The 16,783-nt window shown below is 49.8% G+C and overlaps 6 protein-coding genes across 6 annotated transcripts; 4 read left to right on the forward strand and 2 right to left on the reverse strand.

Moving 5' to 3' along the window:
- Positions 1-1,148: 1,148 nt before the first annotated feature.
- TRIVIDRAFT_43380 (uncharacterized protein) lies at positions 1,149-3,376 on the reverse strand (the record flags this gene model as incomplete). Its single annotated transcript, XM_014096291.1, has 3 exons — positions 1,149-2,296; positions 2,447-2,672; positions 2,792-3,376. 3 exons carry the CDS (start codon positions 3,374-3,376, stop codon positions 1,149-1,151), a joined length of 1,959 nt encoding a protein of 652 aa, XP_013951766.1.
- A 3,759-nt stretch (positions 3,377-7,135) lies between these two features.
- Positions 7,136-8,592, forward strand: TRIVIDRAFT_231883 (uncharacterized protein; the record flags this gene model as incomplete). The annotated part of the gene is made up of 3 exons (XM_014096292.1): positions 7,136-7,161; positions 7,217-8,288; positions 8,343-8,592. 3 exons carry the CDS (start codon positions 7,136-7,138, stop codon positions 8,361-8,363), a joined length of 1,119 nt encoding a protein of 372 aa, XP_013951767.1.
- Positions 8,593-9,068: 476 nt separating this feature from the next.
- Positions 9,069-10,753, forward strand: TRIVIDRAFT_173250 (uncharacterized protein; the record flags this gene model as incomplete). Its single annotated transcript, XM_014096293.1, has 1 exon — positions 9,069-10,753. The coding sequence occupies one exon, from the start codon at positions 9,069-9,071 to the stop codon at positions 10,284-10,286; it is 1,218 nt and encodes a 405-aa protein (XP_013951768.1).
- On the reverse strand, positions 10,469-11,615 carry TRIVIDRAFT_128623 (uncharacterized protein; the record flags this gene model as incomplete). The annotated part of the gene is made up of 2 exons (XM_014096294.1): positions 10,469-11,222; positions 11,326-11,615. Coding segments are annotated over 2 exons (1,044 nt in total), but the record flags the coding sequence as incomplete, so codon positions are not given.
- Positions 11,616-12,972: 1,357 nt separating this feature from the next.
- Positions 12,973-13,341, forward strand: TRIVIDRAFT_216805 (uncharacterized protein; the record flags this gene model as incomplete). Its single annotated transcript, XM_014096295.1, has 2 exons — positions 12,973-13,064; positions 13,130-13,341. Coding segments are annotated over 2 exons (230 nt in total), but the record flags the coding sequence as incomplete, so codon positions are not given.
- A 620-nt stretch (positions 13,342-13,961) lies between these two features.
- Positions 13,962-16,493, forward strand: TRIVIDRAFT_57418 (uncharacterized protein; the record flags this gene model as incomplete). The annotated part of the gene is made up of 1 exon (XM_014096296.1): positions 13,962-16,493. One exon carries the CDS (start codon positions 13,962-13,964, stop codon positions 16,491-16,493), a length of 2,532 nt encoding a protein of 843 aa, XP_013951771.1.
- Positions 16,494-16,783: the final 290 nt, after the last annotated feature.

Raw genomic sequence — 16,783 nt, forward strand, 5'->3', positions numbered from 1 at the left:
ACGCTTTGAGTCGTCAAGCTATCAAGACGTGGATATCCAAAACCCAAGACGTCTATTTTACACTTTCTAACATTACAGAGAAATGTTCTAAATTCCATCTCTCCTAAATACATTCTTCTGGGGACATTGATGCCTCCTATGATGACACCGTGCATAAAGTGTGCGCTCCCTTAGAAGTATTTGAGTGTAGCATTCATCTCTAGATATCCTAAATGAATGTCAAGCACGCAGAAGAACGAATTATTCTGAGTTTTTACTCCTTTCACAACAATTAGGAGCGAAGAGAGCTCTCCTAAACCAAGATTTAATTTACAAAAGCCACTCCATCAAGAGAGAATGCTAAACTATAACCCTCTCTAATCCACGGCGTAACCAACTCCTCGTCGTCTACACCAGATGTAAGAGCCACCTACCCGATACAATCCGCCTTCTTAAATCCTCCGTTTCCTCCTCTCGACTCCATCCAATCATCACTTCAGCCACCAATCAAATACAGAATAGATAGGATATGCATAAAATAATATACTTTCTCGCTCATTCCAGGCACCATTGTTTATTGATTGGCTGAGGCTTTGCTTTTCACATCCGACTCGCCGCCCGGCTCGGAAGCCCCACTAATCTCCGCTCCGCTTCCGTAATCCAAAACCGTCCCGCGCACTTGGGATTTTAGCAGATGTCGATGCAGCTCGGAACACTGCATTAGCCGCAGCCTCTAAATTAGAGCAGAGTGCACTTGGAGAGATTGAAGTCATCGCCATAGGCTAGTGTATTATGTTATGTTCGTCATTTTATTATAGCTATATACTGGTATCAATCCCGGATCCTGCACCAAGTGTGTGTAGAGTCCTTGATTAGGTATATTATCATTATCTTCCTTTCTGTCGTCCAAGTTCGTTCATTATTGTGTTGGCAAAATATGATCCCAACTCCATGCTTCTTTGCTTGGGGCTATTCCGTACCCCGTAAACTCCAATTAGGTCCTTCACAATATCTCCCATGAATTGAGTTGAAAAATATCCGTATCCGTTCCATTACATGCAACTTACTCCTACCAGAAAAAAAGTCAACCACGGCGAATGATGCTCCAAACATTTGTCCAAGAGAGTAGCCGACATTGGGTATTCAAAAGCAAATGACGTCGAACGCTCTTAAGCGATGTCTTCCACCGCCGCAGACTTCGCTCGTTGTCGAAGAGCCTTCTTGCTGACGGTATATTGCAAATCGGCCGTCCAAAAGTGTGCGATTTCCGCTTGAGCACAAGGAATAGCTCCATATAGAGGAGCCACCAGAGGAACAAGGAGATAGTCGACAAAGTTCTTCTTCAAGGTGCGATGAGAAAAGCACATGCCGTCAGCCAGTCCGGCTTGGATCATGTCCTTTTCACGAGTGCGCACACAAACTCGGTGGTAGCTTTCATAGAGGAAGATGTAAACAGCCATCTCCATGAAACCCATGGTGCGAAGAACGTTGCAGGTCGAGAAGATCCAGAATAGGTTGTTGGGGTCCTCGCCACCCTCAGTGACCCATGTATACAGACTAGATGCGACTACCAGAATCAGCATCTGGAGGGGGAGGAAATGTGCTTCAAACAGACGGTGGCCCATGTAGTAGATGTGTTCCCAGTGAGGCTCTTTGAGAGTATCCCTCGTGATGTCGGAAAAGACACCATTTTCAGCTGCCGCCTCCGAGGTCTCTTGAAGCTGAGACTCGGGAAAATAAGCATCCAGATTCTCGCCACTGGAAGATCGGTGAAGAGGACGGAAAGCTCTGGATGTATACTTTCTGTCCTTCCACATCGCAGCCGCCTTGCGCAATGCGAATCCACTATCCAGAGCACCCCACATGTGTCGAAGTGCCTGGCTGTATCGTGCCTTGATGTCTAAATAGGCACCTCGGATACCTCCCTTTCCGCCTCCAGTCACATTGGTCTGGCTCACTGGGCTGAGGACGGTGCGGCAAGTAAGATGGCCGTTCAAAGCAAAGAAGCATTTGATGAACATGTGCAGATCCTCGCCGATGGCGTCAGAGTCACAGTCCCAACCGCCGACGCGGTCAACGAGCACCAACGGCAAGGAATACACAGATGTAGGAGGGGCGATGACAGAGCCTTTATACAGGCCAGACATGCCAGCAGCGCACCAGAGAACATCGGCGACACGGACAAGAGCAGTCACGTTGTGGGCATTGCGGTCGAAGATTATGGGAGCCGCATATAGAGTGGTACGAGCTGTGTCAGGATGGACCATGTGCATATTGGAGATTTGGGCAAAATATCGTGATGAGAGATGGCTGTCGGCTACAAGGACACACATAGTCAGCACGCGGCATCCAAGTGAATAAATTGAGGGCATTTGGCAACGGCGGCGGTGATGGCAATGGTAATAATAACAGCAACAGAGGGTGGAAATCATTGTGAGCATGTCTCATGAAGGGTATCCAGACGTACCATCGATACCAGTGACAATGACGTTGTTGCGAACAGACATTGGATAATTGGAGCTCAGCTTGCGGGCCGCCCAGGCCATGTTACTGCCTTTGCCGGCCGCTTCACCGGGAATATCTCCTGGATGCAGCGTATAATCGATGGACCGAAACTTCTTGAGAAACTGCTGGATAAGGCCAAGAGCCTTTGATTCGCTGCCAGTCTCTCGCAGCTCCATGCCAAGGTAGACCTGAATACGGCCGCATGACCAATTAGCATCTAGCCCACGCTAATCATGTCGCGCAACCACTCCACGTGCGGAGCGACAAGGGGGATATTAAAGCTGTTCTACGGCGTATCTCGACTTACATCGTAGCAGCTTTGCGCCTGGGGGTGAGAGGCCAGGACGTCCAGAGTCTCGCGGAGGGTGTCCACCTCTTCTTTGTAGTTGGGAATGACGATGGCGTGGATGATGGGGCTCTCGGGCACAGCCTTGCCATCAACATAGTACTCGGATTGTGAATCGCTCAGCTCGCTGTCTGTCGAGGAAATGCCGTTGTTGTTGCTGGAGGCGAACGTCTCTGAGCTGGCGACTGAGGATGAAGAGCTGTAGCGGCGATGTCCAGCGTCCTTGTACTCTTCAATGGCTTTGCTCTGCACACCTCGCTTCAGAGATTGTGTAATGCTCCAGATGGACCAGCATGCTCGAATGGGAAACATGGCAACCATGAAGTGAATCAAGAGGCAGTAGTAGGCGAAGATGAGAGTCCAAATACCAGCACCAATGGAAGTCGTCTTTGACGAGTATGTCTCGCCTTCGGTGCTTGTTCCCTCGAACTTAAAGCCGTGCCGCTCTACTATCGATTCTTGGGATATGACCCAATAGCAGAGGCCGATCAGGATCAGCATGCTCAAGCCGGTGGCGCATCGCGAGCACCAAGTGAGGAAACCCATCGTGTCTGCAATTGACGATCAGTCTGGAAAAGGGAGGTGAAGCTGATATGCAGGAGGAAGCCAGGAGAATCGTCACGGCAATGGAGGCTTCCAAGCAGAACACTTGACCAAAAAGTGGCCGTAGGTGCAGGATCACACGACGAGAGGGAAATAGAATGAAAATGAAAATGAAAGCAGGAGAGAAAAGAGAATAAAAGAAACAGTGGCATCGAAGAGACGAAGGCAAGACCCAAGCTCAAGCTACGGCCAAGGCAGATACAAAAACCTGGATCTACGAAGTGCGTATATGGGGTAGGGTATGGGATCCACACACATGTCAAGACCTCTTATTATGAGATACATGACGAATGGGTCCTTAACACCGGCAAGAAGAGCGGAAAGGGGGGGTACGGGACATCTTTGCACGAGCACGATAGCTGGCTAGATGAAGGAGATGCCCTATCCCATGCACATGTTCAGCCCATGATAAGTCGCTAGCGGTTATAAATGGTAGTACTCAGTGGAAACCAACTGCGGTCTGTGAACACGCGTATGCAAGCGAGTAATTGGATTCGTTGAAATATTGAGAACCCCAGACCCTCTTGGTAGTGCTCATGATCCCAGCATAGCCGTTTTAGTACTAACTTGACCATGCACTTCACCATGTGCCAAGTGATGCGATTTGCAACGAGGCTGCTAGGCCCATTTAGGTAGAAACATGCTGTGATACAAGTGATCTGGAAACTTATCTACTTGATTTATTTTGTCATAAATGTACTGCTGATATCATTGATCTGAAGGGGGCATGAATGTGCCAGTCATTAGCCCAAGTAGGCATCGAGGCAAGGACTCGGCAGCGAAGATGGAGGTACACAGCCTCCTAAGAGAAAGAATCTGTGTATGTTGGTTGCCTACGAACACAAAATTGGAGGCTCTCAGGAAAATGGACGCCGAGACATGTGCAAATCCCGCACTGCTGTTGCAAAGCTCAGATAACAAACATGGGCCACTTAAACCCAAGGCTACTAAGACGCCGCGCTACCATGTAGCATCACGACTATACATGTATCTAATGTGAGGCTAAGACCAGGTAGGCGGTTTGTACATGTACTAGATTTGTCTAGTATGGGCGTTATTGTCTCAGGGAGACATGGACAAATCTCGGCATATACTCTACGGAGTCATGTGTGAATAGAAATACAATGAATGTTGGTGTTAGTGGCTGGGAGACTTATCCATGACTGTACAAATGTATTCTGACACTCAAGCACCACAATGTACACCATGTTGCAGTCTGTCAGCGTATTAGATTCTCATGGAGATAACATCCGTCATACTCGTACATGTTCTTGGTAGGTTGCAACACTTACTCGTACATCTAGAGTGGGAACGTTGAACGCCCTAACTAAACACCAAAAACTTGGACACGGTCTGCCTCTGCCTGTTCTAGGCGGTCAGGCAATGTCATGCAGACCACGGTTAATGTGCATATAGTGTCATTGGCATCCATCATCAATCACATTAGGACGCTACCCGACAGAAACCGCCGTCTCCAGGCCATCCAGCAAGTCTCTCGCTATCTAAATGGCAAACCCCATCGCATCGTCTTGGAGATCTCTTAGGCCCAGGCTCCGCATTTCATCTCGGCTTGGTATCCAGTTCTCAGCCCACTGGCACACCTCCAAGCGAGCTTGGCCAGTCGAAAACTACGAGTCGCAAAAGCGTCTGGGCCAACCCAAATGCCACACGGCACGGCATGTGAACCCCAGTGGACGACGGCCGGCTCTTCAGGCGGGTCGCTCAAGACCAAGACGGCTGTTTTGTTCCTCAGCACCGGCGCGTGAACAGACCCATGAGCTTCATATCCCCGGCTGGCCGCTAAGGGATCGGCGTTTACAATTGATCCTATGAGGACGCTCCTTTGGCGCATGCATCTCCAACCCCGGAAATAAAAAAAAGGGATGGTGGAGTGGCCAGGGAGGACCCCTAGATAAGCAGCAAAGGCGCATGATGAGCATCACTCTGCCTGCTGTTTTCCCATGTCCCGTAACTTAAAACGGTCGCCCACTTATAATTCCAATACCCCGTTTGCGATACGTGTACGGAGTGCATGCTGCTAGTACGCTCTGAGCATCGCCTTGTGCGGGAGCAGCGCACTGCCGACGAGATACGCGTACGCAGCAACGGTTTATATGACGTTGGATATACCGTGTGAAGCATCACCGTCTTCTCGGACGAGTTTAGGTCCATTTCAACCAGCGAGCTGCATCAGACTTATATATGCCTCAACTGAAGACAAGTATGTCATTAACAAGACTGTTTTTGCTGTGCGGCATTTTTTTTTTCTTTTTCTTATCAACCATCAGCACTGTATTTATTGGGAGCCCTGGACTTCGAAAACTTCCATGTTACTTAAACCTGTCAGGCGATGCCTCCCGTTGCGTCATCAAGGAACTCTGCTTAACACTGGCCTTGCTGTGAGGACTCCCATCTATTGGCTGGAATTTGGCGAAAGTGTATGACTTCCGCCCGAGAGCCATTGATGGCCTTGTTCCTAGCCACACGGATGGGTCCAAACGTCTGTAGCCGATCATAATCAGCTCCGGAGTTGCATCTACTGTCACCCTTATCCAAGGTCTAAAGTATAAGCAGCTCACTAATAAATCACACCCTGCGGCTCATATTGAAATCCTCTGCGGAGTATACAATCCTCTATTACGTCTACTACAGATGGAGCTGTTTGCTCATCTGTTTCAGCCTCCATTTTCCCCTAGGTGGCTGTCACTCTTGCCCACTTAAGTGACGCGCCTCACCATCGTTTCACCTCTATGCCTATCAAAGGCTTGGTAACAGGAACACCGAGAGCCGGTCAAGTATTTTCGGATCACTTATAGCATGTTTCCCATTGGCTATTTATTTATTTTTTAATTATCCAAAGCGCCAAGGTCACTAGACGAAGATAACAATTACAAATAAAATATAAAAGTATAATCGATGCTGGCAGATAGCAGAGAACGTAGTTGCCTACTCAGTGGCTGAATCGTGTAGTCCCCATCATCTCTGGATTGCAACTCATGACCATTTCGAGTTGCTATAGCCATGCTTGAGCTGGCCGATGAAAGCAGGGATGAGCCTGAGAGTGAATTAAAAGTTCGAATAAATTGGAATCAGGGATCCCTTAGTTCAGCTTGGGCGATATGTAAAAGGCGAGTGAAGGGATAAATTGGGGAACGAAAGAAGACAGTTACGATTTTTGTAGAAAGAAACATCTAGATGGTAATGATCTAGGCATTGCAAGTGTAGTATAGATGTTTGCAAACTACAAGTAAGAATTCCAGCGCGGAACAAGTGCAAAATCCAGATACTGCGCTTGCTCTCTTCTGCCACCTGGATCTTGAGACTAGGCGGGCATACTGGCTTTATATCAACAATAAAACCGTCATTGATACTCCTAATAAAAATGAGATAAGAAACCATTTCAGAATGAAATACTGTGGTTTCTCTTACCGAATTGATTATTCTGTGGTAAAACAGCGGAATCGAGTTGCATCTTCCATTGGCCTTTTGAAGATTGACAGGGGTCTAGTGTACTTTTAGGCCTATTTTGGTCAAGCCCAACCGTCGATTACTGGCCAATCATATCATGCGATAAGAGCCAGCAACCCCATCTTTTTATTTTTTTTGCCCACCCAATCTTCACAATCAGTTTCATGGCCAGCCAAGTGCAGAATCATACAAACATAGAATCACAAGAGCTGCCGGCTCTCCAAAGTCAACACGATGGGGCTGCTTGCTGAGTCAAAGTCGTAAGTCGTTGAAAGAGCAATTCGTTACTCAGACGAGGCACTAATCTCAATGCAGGCGCCGGAGGATCCAGAACGATCCCAACAACACAAGATGGACTCGCGACACCACCACATTTGGCCAGAAGATGCTGAGATCGCAAGGTTGGGAGCCTGGCCAGCTCCTGGGAGCTAAAGATGCGGCGCACTCCGAGTTCCATACCGCTGCCAATGCGTCGTATATCCGAGTATCGCTCAAGGACGATATGAAGGGTCTGGGATACAGCAAATCGAAAGAGGACGAAGTGACCGGTCTCGACATTTTCTCAGACCTGTTGAGTCGCCTCAACGGAAAATCTGAGGCAGAGGTAGAAGAGAAGAGACAAGCCAGATTGGAAGTGAGGATGCACCAGTACGTGGAGCAGAAATGGGGACCTATGAGGTTCGTGCGAGGAGGCTTGTTGGTCGGCGATAACATGGAGGAGGAGAACGACAGCTCAGAAGAATCAGAAAGCTCTACGGCAGCGGATGATAAGATACCCACGGCTACCAAGGAGTCGAAGAAGGAGAAATCCAACAAGAGAAAGGCCGAGGCCCTAAAAGACGACGATGAGATGTCTGATGATGAGGACGATGAGAAAAAGAAGAAGAAACAGCGAAAGGAAGAGCGAAGGGCTAAAAAGTTTGCTAAGTCTGATTCAACCCAGTCCAGCGATTCAGAAAAGGCCAAGAAGAAGAAGGAGAAGAAAGAGAAGAAGGAAAAGAAGAAGTCAAAGAAGGACAAAGCTTTGGCTGAAGAGGAGGCCGACGAAGATGCCATGGAATTGGATGGTGCACTGAATAACTCATCATCAGCTTCAAACAGCGGCCCCGAGAAGGAAAAGAGCTCTAAGAAGGAGAAGAAGGGCAAGAGAGAGAAGAAAGAGAAGAAGGATAAGAAGGACAAGGACAAGAAGAAGCGAAAGAAGAACGACACATCCGATACGGAGATGCCTGACGCATCATCTACCTTAGCATCGCGTTCAGGAACAGCCACTCCAATCACGACGGGCACGTCAACACCAACGACTAAAGGCAACTTTGTCACTCCTAGGTCCCGGTTTATCGCTCAAAAGAGGGCTGCATTCATGGATGCCCAAGCATTGAATCAGGTACTTACATCCGTTCGATCTTGTTACAAAGCAGGCCACTAACCGATATGGTAGATTTTCATGGTGAAAGCGTAATCCACAAAAGTTCAAGCGCGGCGTTGATTTAATGATTGGTTTGGCTACTTATTCTCGTCTGCTCAATGAGGCTCTAATCGGAATTCTTAGAAAGGATTTAGACTATAGAAGCTTCTGATAATTTTGCGGAAAGAGCGTTGTTGGCGTTGTACAAGAAGACAATGGGCCATTGATTTGAGAATTTGTAGTAGCTGTTGATCTTATTTACTGAAATTAAAACAAGCATAAGATTCCTATTACTGGCATGTGAGAAAAGAGGGTGATTTGAAGAACGGTTATTGTGACATGGCTGTGTTGCGTCCAAGGAATGGCGCAAAAATAATAAGGGATCTTTGGATCGTGAATTCAATAGTCAAAACAAAAGTATAGTTGCCTTTTATTTATGGCTCTTCTCATTTTGTTTTCCCTACTTTTACCTTCTGAATGATGCCTCCAACGGCGTATTGCTGCTTACAAGAGGAACAAGGTGGGCTAATTCCCGCTAAGCCAAACTCGCTCACCGCCTACTCTTCCAAGCCACAGAAAACCAATCAACCGGCAGAAAACAATAATTTTCCTCGCCCATCCAAACCACCAAAATCTTGCGACGAAGAACGAAATAATACCCCCCAGATCCCCCTTCCCGAGCATATCAACACAAAAGAGGGCCCGTTCCACACCAATTTATCCCGCATCGAAAACCGGAGAAGAATACACAGAGCCACAATGTCGGGCTCTTCGCCTGAATTCCTCCGGTTCACCGGCCACCGGTCCTTCACCCGCCGCCTCACCATTGCGACCCTCACCGGCCGTCCCATCCACATCTCCAAGATCCGAAGCTCCTCACCCACGAACCCGGGCCTCGCCCCCCATGAGGTCTCCTTCCTGCGCCTCCTCGAGGCCGTCACCAACGGCAGCTCCATGCAGATCTCATACAGCGGAACCACCATCACATACCACCCGGGCCTCATCACAGGCACCATTGCCGGGCTGGGCGCCGCCGACGGAGACGTCATTGAGCACAATATCCCCGTCACCTGCACCAGGGGCATCTCCTACTTCCTGCTGCCGCTCTGTCTCCTGGCGCCCTTCTCCAAGGCGCACATGAACGTGCGCTTCTCCGGCCCCGGCGTCATCACGTCCTCGACCGAAACGGGCGACGTCTCCGTCGACACCTTCCGCACTGCCATCCTCCCACTTTTCGGCCTCTTTGGCATCCCGCCGGCCCGCATCGAGCTGCGCGTTCTGCAGCGCTCCTGCGCAGGGCCCGGAGGCAAGGGCGGCGGTGGCATCGTCGAGCTTCGCTTCGCCAGTCAGGTTCGCCTGCCCAAGACGCTGCATCTGCATCGCAGCCCCGGCCGAGTCAAGAGGATACGCGGAGTGGCGTACTGCACCGGTGTCTCAGCCTCCAACAATGCCCGCATGATACATTCCGCGCGAGAGATTCTGAACCCCTTCGTCACAGATATCCACATCGCAGCGCAATACGACCAAGCGCCACTAGTACCTACGGGAGACAAGGCGGGCAGCAAGAGAAGACTGGGCATAGGCTACGGACTGAGTCTCGTGGCAGAGTCCAACTCCGTGGGAGTGCTGTACTCGGCAGATGTCGTCGTGCTGCCTTCAGGTGGAGAGGTCCCCGAAGACATTGGAAAGAGATGCGCCTATCAGCTGCTAGAAACAATTGCGAAGGGAGGCTGCGTAACACCCGTTTCAGCAGGCTCTATGCTGACTCTGATGGCCATGGGCTCTGAAGATGTTGGCCGACTGAGAATTGGTAGGGATATCCTCGCCTCAGAGGAAATAATTGAGCTCGCACGAGACCTAAAGACATTTGGCGCAAGCAGCTGGGGGTTACGAGACGTTGATGACGATGACAGTGGCGACATCATCATCTCTGTCAAGGGTACTGGCGTCGGTAATGTAGGAAGAAAAGTTGCCTAGACTAGATTAACTAATTCATGGGGAGGATTTCCCCTTGGCTCCCCTTTGGCGAAATCACAGCGAAATAAAAAGGTCTGCAAGGCTTGCTTTTTGGGATTAATTGGATTGTCGTTTCATGTATAGATACTAGTGTATATCAATACATATATATTCTAGCCGGTTGGACGAGCCAATGAAGTCTGTAGAGTTGCTCCTCGGCGTCGACCCTGCACACTCGCCATGGTTGCTCGATAGCCAATCGACTGAAGAGACAGCGCAGTGGAGCCTCCAGTGTTCACTGCAGCGTTCTTTATCGTGTGAATAATGTGATATTCGTTAAGAACAGCGTTGCCGGAACTCATAATGTCGGACAAGTGCGTTCGTGGTGGCTCGTCAGAGCCATCTCCACCAGCAGCTCCAGGCTGCTCATTCCGCTCCTCTGATCCCTCGCCATCTCCCTGTCTATCGAGCTGCTGCAGCTCGATTTCGTCCGTCTCATTAATCATCATGCCCGGCACATGTCGAGACACGCCGCGTTCCTCTGCGTCCAAATCTTCTGCAGTACGACCAGCGATTGGCTCCAGAAGAACCTCAGAGAGAAGCGGCCGAAATGTCTTAAGCGCAACCCGCAGGCTCTCCCGATGATTGTGTACCGTAAGCATCAGACATTGAAGGAAGAGGATAAGCAGGTCTGCCATGAGATAATATAGCCTATAGGCGGCGGGCATCTGGCCGATGAAATCGATCACCATCCCCCCATGCTGATATCCTCGGTGGTAATCGGGGCCGGTGGGAAGCGAGCCAAAAAGATGCAATGCCATGCACAGCAGGTTGGGCAACAGTATCAAAAGGACGTGAAGTTGTGTAGCTGGCATCAAAAGTGCGAATGATTCGTCTTTTGGAGAGAGATACATGTATTGAGGTGCGGCTCGTAAGAAGAATCGAAACATGGAACATCTGCATTCAGGAGCATGTTAGCACTATGGTTGCTCAAAGGGTGCTGACATGGAGAGAAGAAAGGAGTTGGGAAGAGAAGGGGAATGTATCAGCGTCGACGCACTCCATATAATATAAAGAGCTCAGCTCAGCAAATAAAACGAGGTCGAGAGTCTTGAGCAGGTGGGTAAGAAAGGCCAGCTTCTTGGCCAGCCCTGGATTCTGCTTCCTCTTGCTCCTCCTCCTCCTGCGCTGCCGCCCGCTGCTGGACCTCGAGCGCTGCCGCGACTGGGGACGGTCTCGGGCGTCCGCATCTGCCTCTGCGTCATCGGCATCGGCATGTGCTCCGACGCCAGGTGGTGAGAGCCGGTCGGGAATCCGCGCGGAGGAGCTAGACGCGGCATCATGGTTCATAGTCGCCTGTCACCGTCCGGCTCGGCAGAGGGGTTTGCTCTGCATTGAAGCAGGCCCAGACGACTCGAGCTCGGAGAATCTGCACTCGGTGGTTGCTTCGCGGATGGAGATTCGGGGGATAGCTTGCAGGAATAAGGATCGAGCGATCAAGCCATTGAGCAGCTCGATGGTGGAGTCTCGGTCTGGCATTCGTTACCTTGCCTGGCAACCTGGTTCCTGGTGGCTTAGCTGACTTGGCTGACCTCTCAGGATCAACACTAAATCCGACCGACAGCGTCGCGGGTCTCTCGCACGTCTCGGTACGTACTCCGCTGCCGACGTGGGTCCTTCCCCCGCAATACAGGGTCTTGTCGTGCCCCACGCAGCTCCACCAGCCGGTACATGAATCAACGCCAATGAGAGCATACATGGACTTTGTACATGGCCGTTGCCCAGCGCCTTCGACGTACGTCACGGAATGATGGATGACGCTATGGCATCAGACGCTACTGGAGAGGAAGTCGACAGGGTGGGCAAAGTGAGATGGTTGAGGCGAGGTTGAGACGATGGCATCGCGGCAATTGATGCAGGTGTTTTGTGCCATCACACCCTCGACAACCTCGTGCTATTGAGACACCAACACGGCCAGAGATGCACTATTAGAGGCTCTCCAATTTGAAGGATCCAATCCCGCGCTGTAATAGCCCAGGCTCTCTGTTTACACACTGTACTCGCTACTACAGTTAGAGCATAACGCATGCTACAATGCTCCGTATACGCGAGGTCTCGTGCGCATTTGTAAACAATATCGAACGATTTGACATGGCTTATCCAATAGAAGCGGACCCCCTCTTCTTGCCTCTCCCACTCCGGCGGGCCTGGCAAGGTAATTCCGAATGCAAATTGGTTGGCCATTGAGACCTTATTAGCGCCGATCGAGCCTCTAGCCACAAGCCGCCATTTGGCATGTCTATCGAGGCCTCGACGGTGTGCGAATGGTGTGGCGAGCCGATATGGTCATTGGCCGGCGTCATTGATGGTCAGAAAGCTTGTCCTGGCTCGCTTTCTTCTCTCACGGAAGCTACATAAGGAGCTTCCCCTCCTTCCCCCTCTTCTATCCGATTTGCTATTCTATGCAAACCATTGCATCTCATCAAAGTTCATCATATCCAAAATTAAAGATCTCTTCCATCTTGATAATTGAGATCCTTTTTCTCAGCCAATATGAACAATCCTGAGCAGAACCAACCCCCACCGGCAAACCAGGGTACCCGCCGTCGAGTGCGTCTCATATCCTTCACCGGTCGCCCACCGAGTATACATGCTGATGATAATTGTCCAGAGCTCCGGCTTCATGCCCGCATTTGAAGGTCTCTCTCAACACCACCAAAACGCCAACAATGCCGCCCGGCGTCAGAGTATGTCCGACCAAACGTCCAAACCGGGCATCTTCGGCCAATTCTTCCAAAAGTTAGTTCATCCAAACCGCCGACTTTTCAGTCCATGTGCTTTATCTAACCATCTACTACCATTAGTACGTTCGGAAGAAACGCCAAGTAATCTGTAACAAGTATATACATGATGGCGTCCTCGCGACGAGAAAGCTGTTCTCACAGCTATTGTTGTATCTACCTATCTACCCTAAGGATACCGCGCGCATCGGATTTTCATAAAGAAAGCCGTGGAGTTGGAATGGGAAACAGAATGAGCTCAGTGTAAACATAATTGATTATTAGTTCCATACGAGCGACGCTTCTCAATGCTGTCAGCTTATAATGCCCTCCAATGCTTCAGGCCTGTTAGACCCTAACAAGGTGGCTAATGCGAAGCTGCAGAGAACCAATACAACAGCTGCAAAAATCCCACATATGTGCTAGAGGCAGAATTGGATTCCAATGGGTAATAACCTTGTAAAATGTAACGAGAGCGCATGCAGTGTATCCACAGTAGGTAGTTTGATGGAAAACGGGTGAGAATAGCGCTATATAAGCTGCCTACAGAGGTAGGTACCTGTATTGCTAGAAAAAAAAATCAATCCCAATGACACAATGACACAATAGCGAAATTGCAGTCGCTAGTAGGAAGATACCTTAGGTAATATTAAAAGTACAGACAACGACACAAGTAAAAGAATTATTGAAATGGATCTTTTAAAGGGACCTATACATGATTGTAGGCTCTAAGGGAGTACCTAGGTACTTCTGCAGCACCAAGCGGGTGCTTATCGATAACTCCCATGGTGGGGAGCAAATCCGCTACTGGCATGGCAATCGCAAGAATCTTGATCATCGAAAAAAAAAAAAAAAAGTTCCAGGCGCTCAGACGAGCGAGTGCTAGAAGCACTACGCTTTATTTATTTCCTAAAAGATGTCATGCCGGCCGATACTGCGCGACCTCCGGTGTCGAAACGACATCGTCTGCCGCTCATGTCTGGCTGGTCGCGCAAAGCAGCCTCCACTGGTATGGCGGCCGGCTTCATACAGCACCCAGGCCTCTCAAACCGCGAGTAAAGCAAGGCTACGACCTCGACCACGGCCCAATGAAGACATTACACGCCAGCCAACAAAAGAGGAGTTGGCTCGTTACCTGGAAGGCCTCAAAAATCTGCGGACTCCAGACAAGGCAAAGGCCAATGTGGAGGACTTTTCTGTCCGATTCTTCGAGCAGGGCGACCAAAACCGGAAAGAGTTAACCAACGAACAAGCGTTTGAGGATTCCTTAAGTGGCATCAGCGCCTCCACACTGCGAGATGATCTTTTCAACCTCAGAACAAAATTCGGAAATCAAGACGACAGAGATGCCTTTAGGGACGTCTTGAAGGAGATGGGCGAAGACTGGGGCAAGATCAACTCTGCGGAAGATGTCGAGAAGATTATAGCAAAGATGGAAGATTACGCACGGTCGATCGATGCCGAAATAGAACAAGCAAGCTCTGATCTGCCCAAAGGAGTGCTGGAACAGCTCATCGGGGACGTGCCTGAATTATCCTTGGAAGGAGATGAGTCCTTTGACGGATCTCGAGACTCAATACCACAAGTCCGCATAAATCTCGACGAGACAAAGGCAAACCGAAGGCGAAAGCTAAACACATTCAACTCCGTCGTCACACGCTTCATTCTTGCGGAGAAGCAATCAGGATTGAAGCAGAAGGCAGTACAGTCCCTATACAAATCATATCATGCGACGAGACCGGCGTTGGCCCAAAATTGGAACGATGTTCCACCCGCTTTGTGGGAGGTCCTGTGGAGAGCATTCTCAAGTGAAAAGGACAGCCCCAACAGCATATCACGCATAGCCCGGCTTGCTAGAGATATGAGCGATGCCAAGGTTACCCTTAGTCCTGCACAACAGGTCCTAGCTATCGAAGCCATCTTTGTTGACGGATGGGAGTCCAAGGCCATTGAGAATTGGAAACGGTGTATCAGCACACTCGGGGCTGAAACCTCGGAGACATTTCAAGACTTTTGGGAGCTCGGTGCGAGGATGTACTGCCGTGTAGGCGACTTGGGGCAAGCAGAACGAGCAATAAATAAGCTCCTTGGCCGCAACATGAGCCCACGTATCTTGATCCCGCTCATCCGAACGTGCTGCGAGCAAGGAACAGAGGAGGGTCGACAGAAAGCCTGGACTACCTATCGCCAAATGAGGGAGCTTTTGGGGAAAGAAATGACACTCACAGACTACGACCAAGTGATTTCATATTTCCTGACTGCTCATCAAGTCGAGAATGCGCTGTACGCTTTTGTGGACATGATGAGTGATGGTCGGATTGATATGACGAGGCAAAGACACTTGCCTTCTGTTATTGCAAACAAATTCTTCCTAGGCAAGTGGCTCAAGCGACTAATTGGCGCTGGGGATCTGGATGGTGCTTTCAGTGTAGTCGAGTTCATGCGAGGAAAGGGAGTTGAGGCTTCGCCGATACAATTGAATGGCCTCATTGGGGCATGGCAACGGTCAGGAGGTGCCGATGATCTTGAGAAGGCCGATGCTCTTGGCTGGAACATGATTGAGTCCAGACTCAAGTTTGTCGCCAGCAGAAAGTCTGGCAGTGGCGTCTCCAGCACCTATACCATGCCATTGCCAAAGGATACCCCAGCGGGTTTCCCACGGGCTACTATTGAAACGTTCTCTCTACTTGCTGAGAATTACCGCCAGCGGAGCCTGCATGGACGCTTGGAGGCGTTATGGGATGCCTTCCGCCAAGCAGAGATTAGCCCTGACGCCTTCATGATGAACCAACTTGTCGAATCGCTCATGCACGAGGGCCAACCTCAAGAAGCACTAGCTTTGTATCATTCTCTCATAGAGAGTAGCAAAGTTGTGCCTGATCCATACACATTCAGTGCGCTCTGGAAGACACTTGGTGCGAATCGATACCATATCAGGGATCCCGAAACTCGAGCAAAGGAGATTGAGGCCACACGAGCCATGTTTAAAGAAACCGTCAAGCACAGAGACGTATTTCAACCTGACGGCATCGATGGGCAACTAGCTCGCAAAATCCTTCACACTTTCCGCCGCCTCCAGGACAACGCAGGCTTCCTCGTTGCCATCACCGCATTCAAAGAAACATTCAAGTTCCTCCCTCCCGAGACACTCGTCATGGAAATGGTCCTTGGCACCACCAAGCTCACCTGGGACACGCCCTCCCAGCGCGGCAAGCTGATGGTGGCCAAGCGGGAGATTGATCGCGAGCTACTCGCGTGGGCGGACTTCAACACGGCGAATCTCGAGGGCGACAAGAAGCGCGGCGCGGCGCTGTATGCGTATTTGCAGAAGAAGTTTTGGCCTGCGGAGGGCAAGGAGGAAGATAAGAGGAAGATATTTGTCGAGGTGGCGAGGCAGATGGGGGTGTATGAGTTGTTGGGCCCGAAGAAGGGCGCCGGCGGGAGGTGAAGGGCATGATCTTTTTTGAGAAGTATATAGATTGTACATTAGAGATATGATGAATGATTTGGATGGATCATCTCCAATGACCAGGGGATTTACGGGGATACGTGGGACGCTCGCAGATAAAAAAAAAAAAAAACTGTATCATAGCGCATGCAGACGTCCTCTGACGCATTGTACAATATTAAGACAAGTACACTCTAACCTTTCATTTCTAGATCTCATATAGAAGAGTGAAACTTGTTATTGACCAGCTACAGAATATCCCGCTATCTCGCCTCCATAGCAATCAAATC

This window comes from Trichoderma virens (assembly GCF_000170995.1).
Source record: "Trichoderma virens Gv29-8 chromosome Unknown TRIVIscaffold_88, whole genome shotgun sequence".
Lineage (NCBI taxonomy): Eukaryota > Fungi > Ascomycota > Sordariomycetes > Hypocreales > Hypocreaceae > Trichoderma > Trichoderma virens.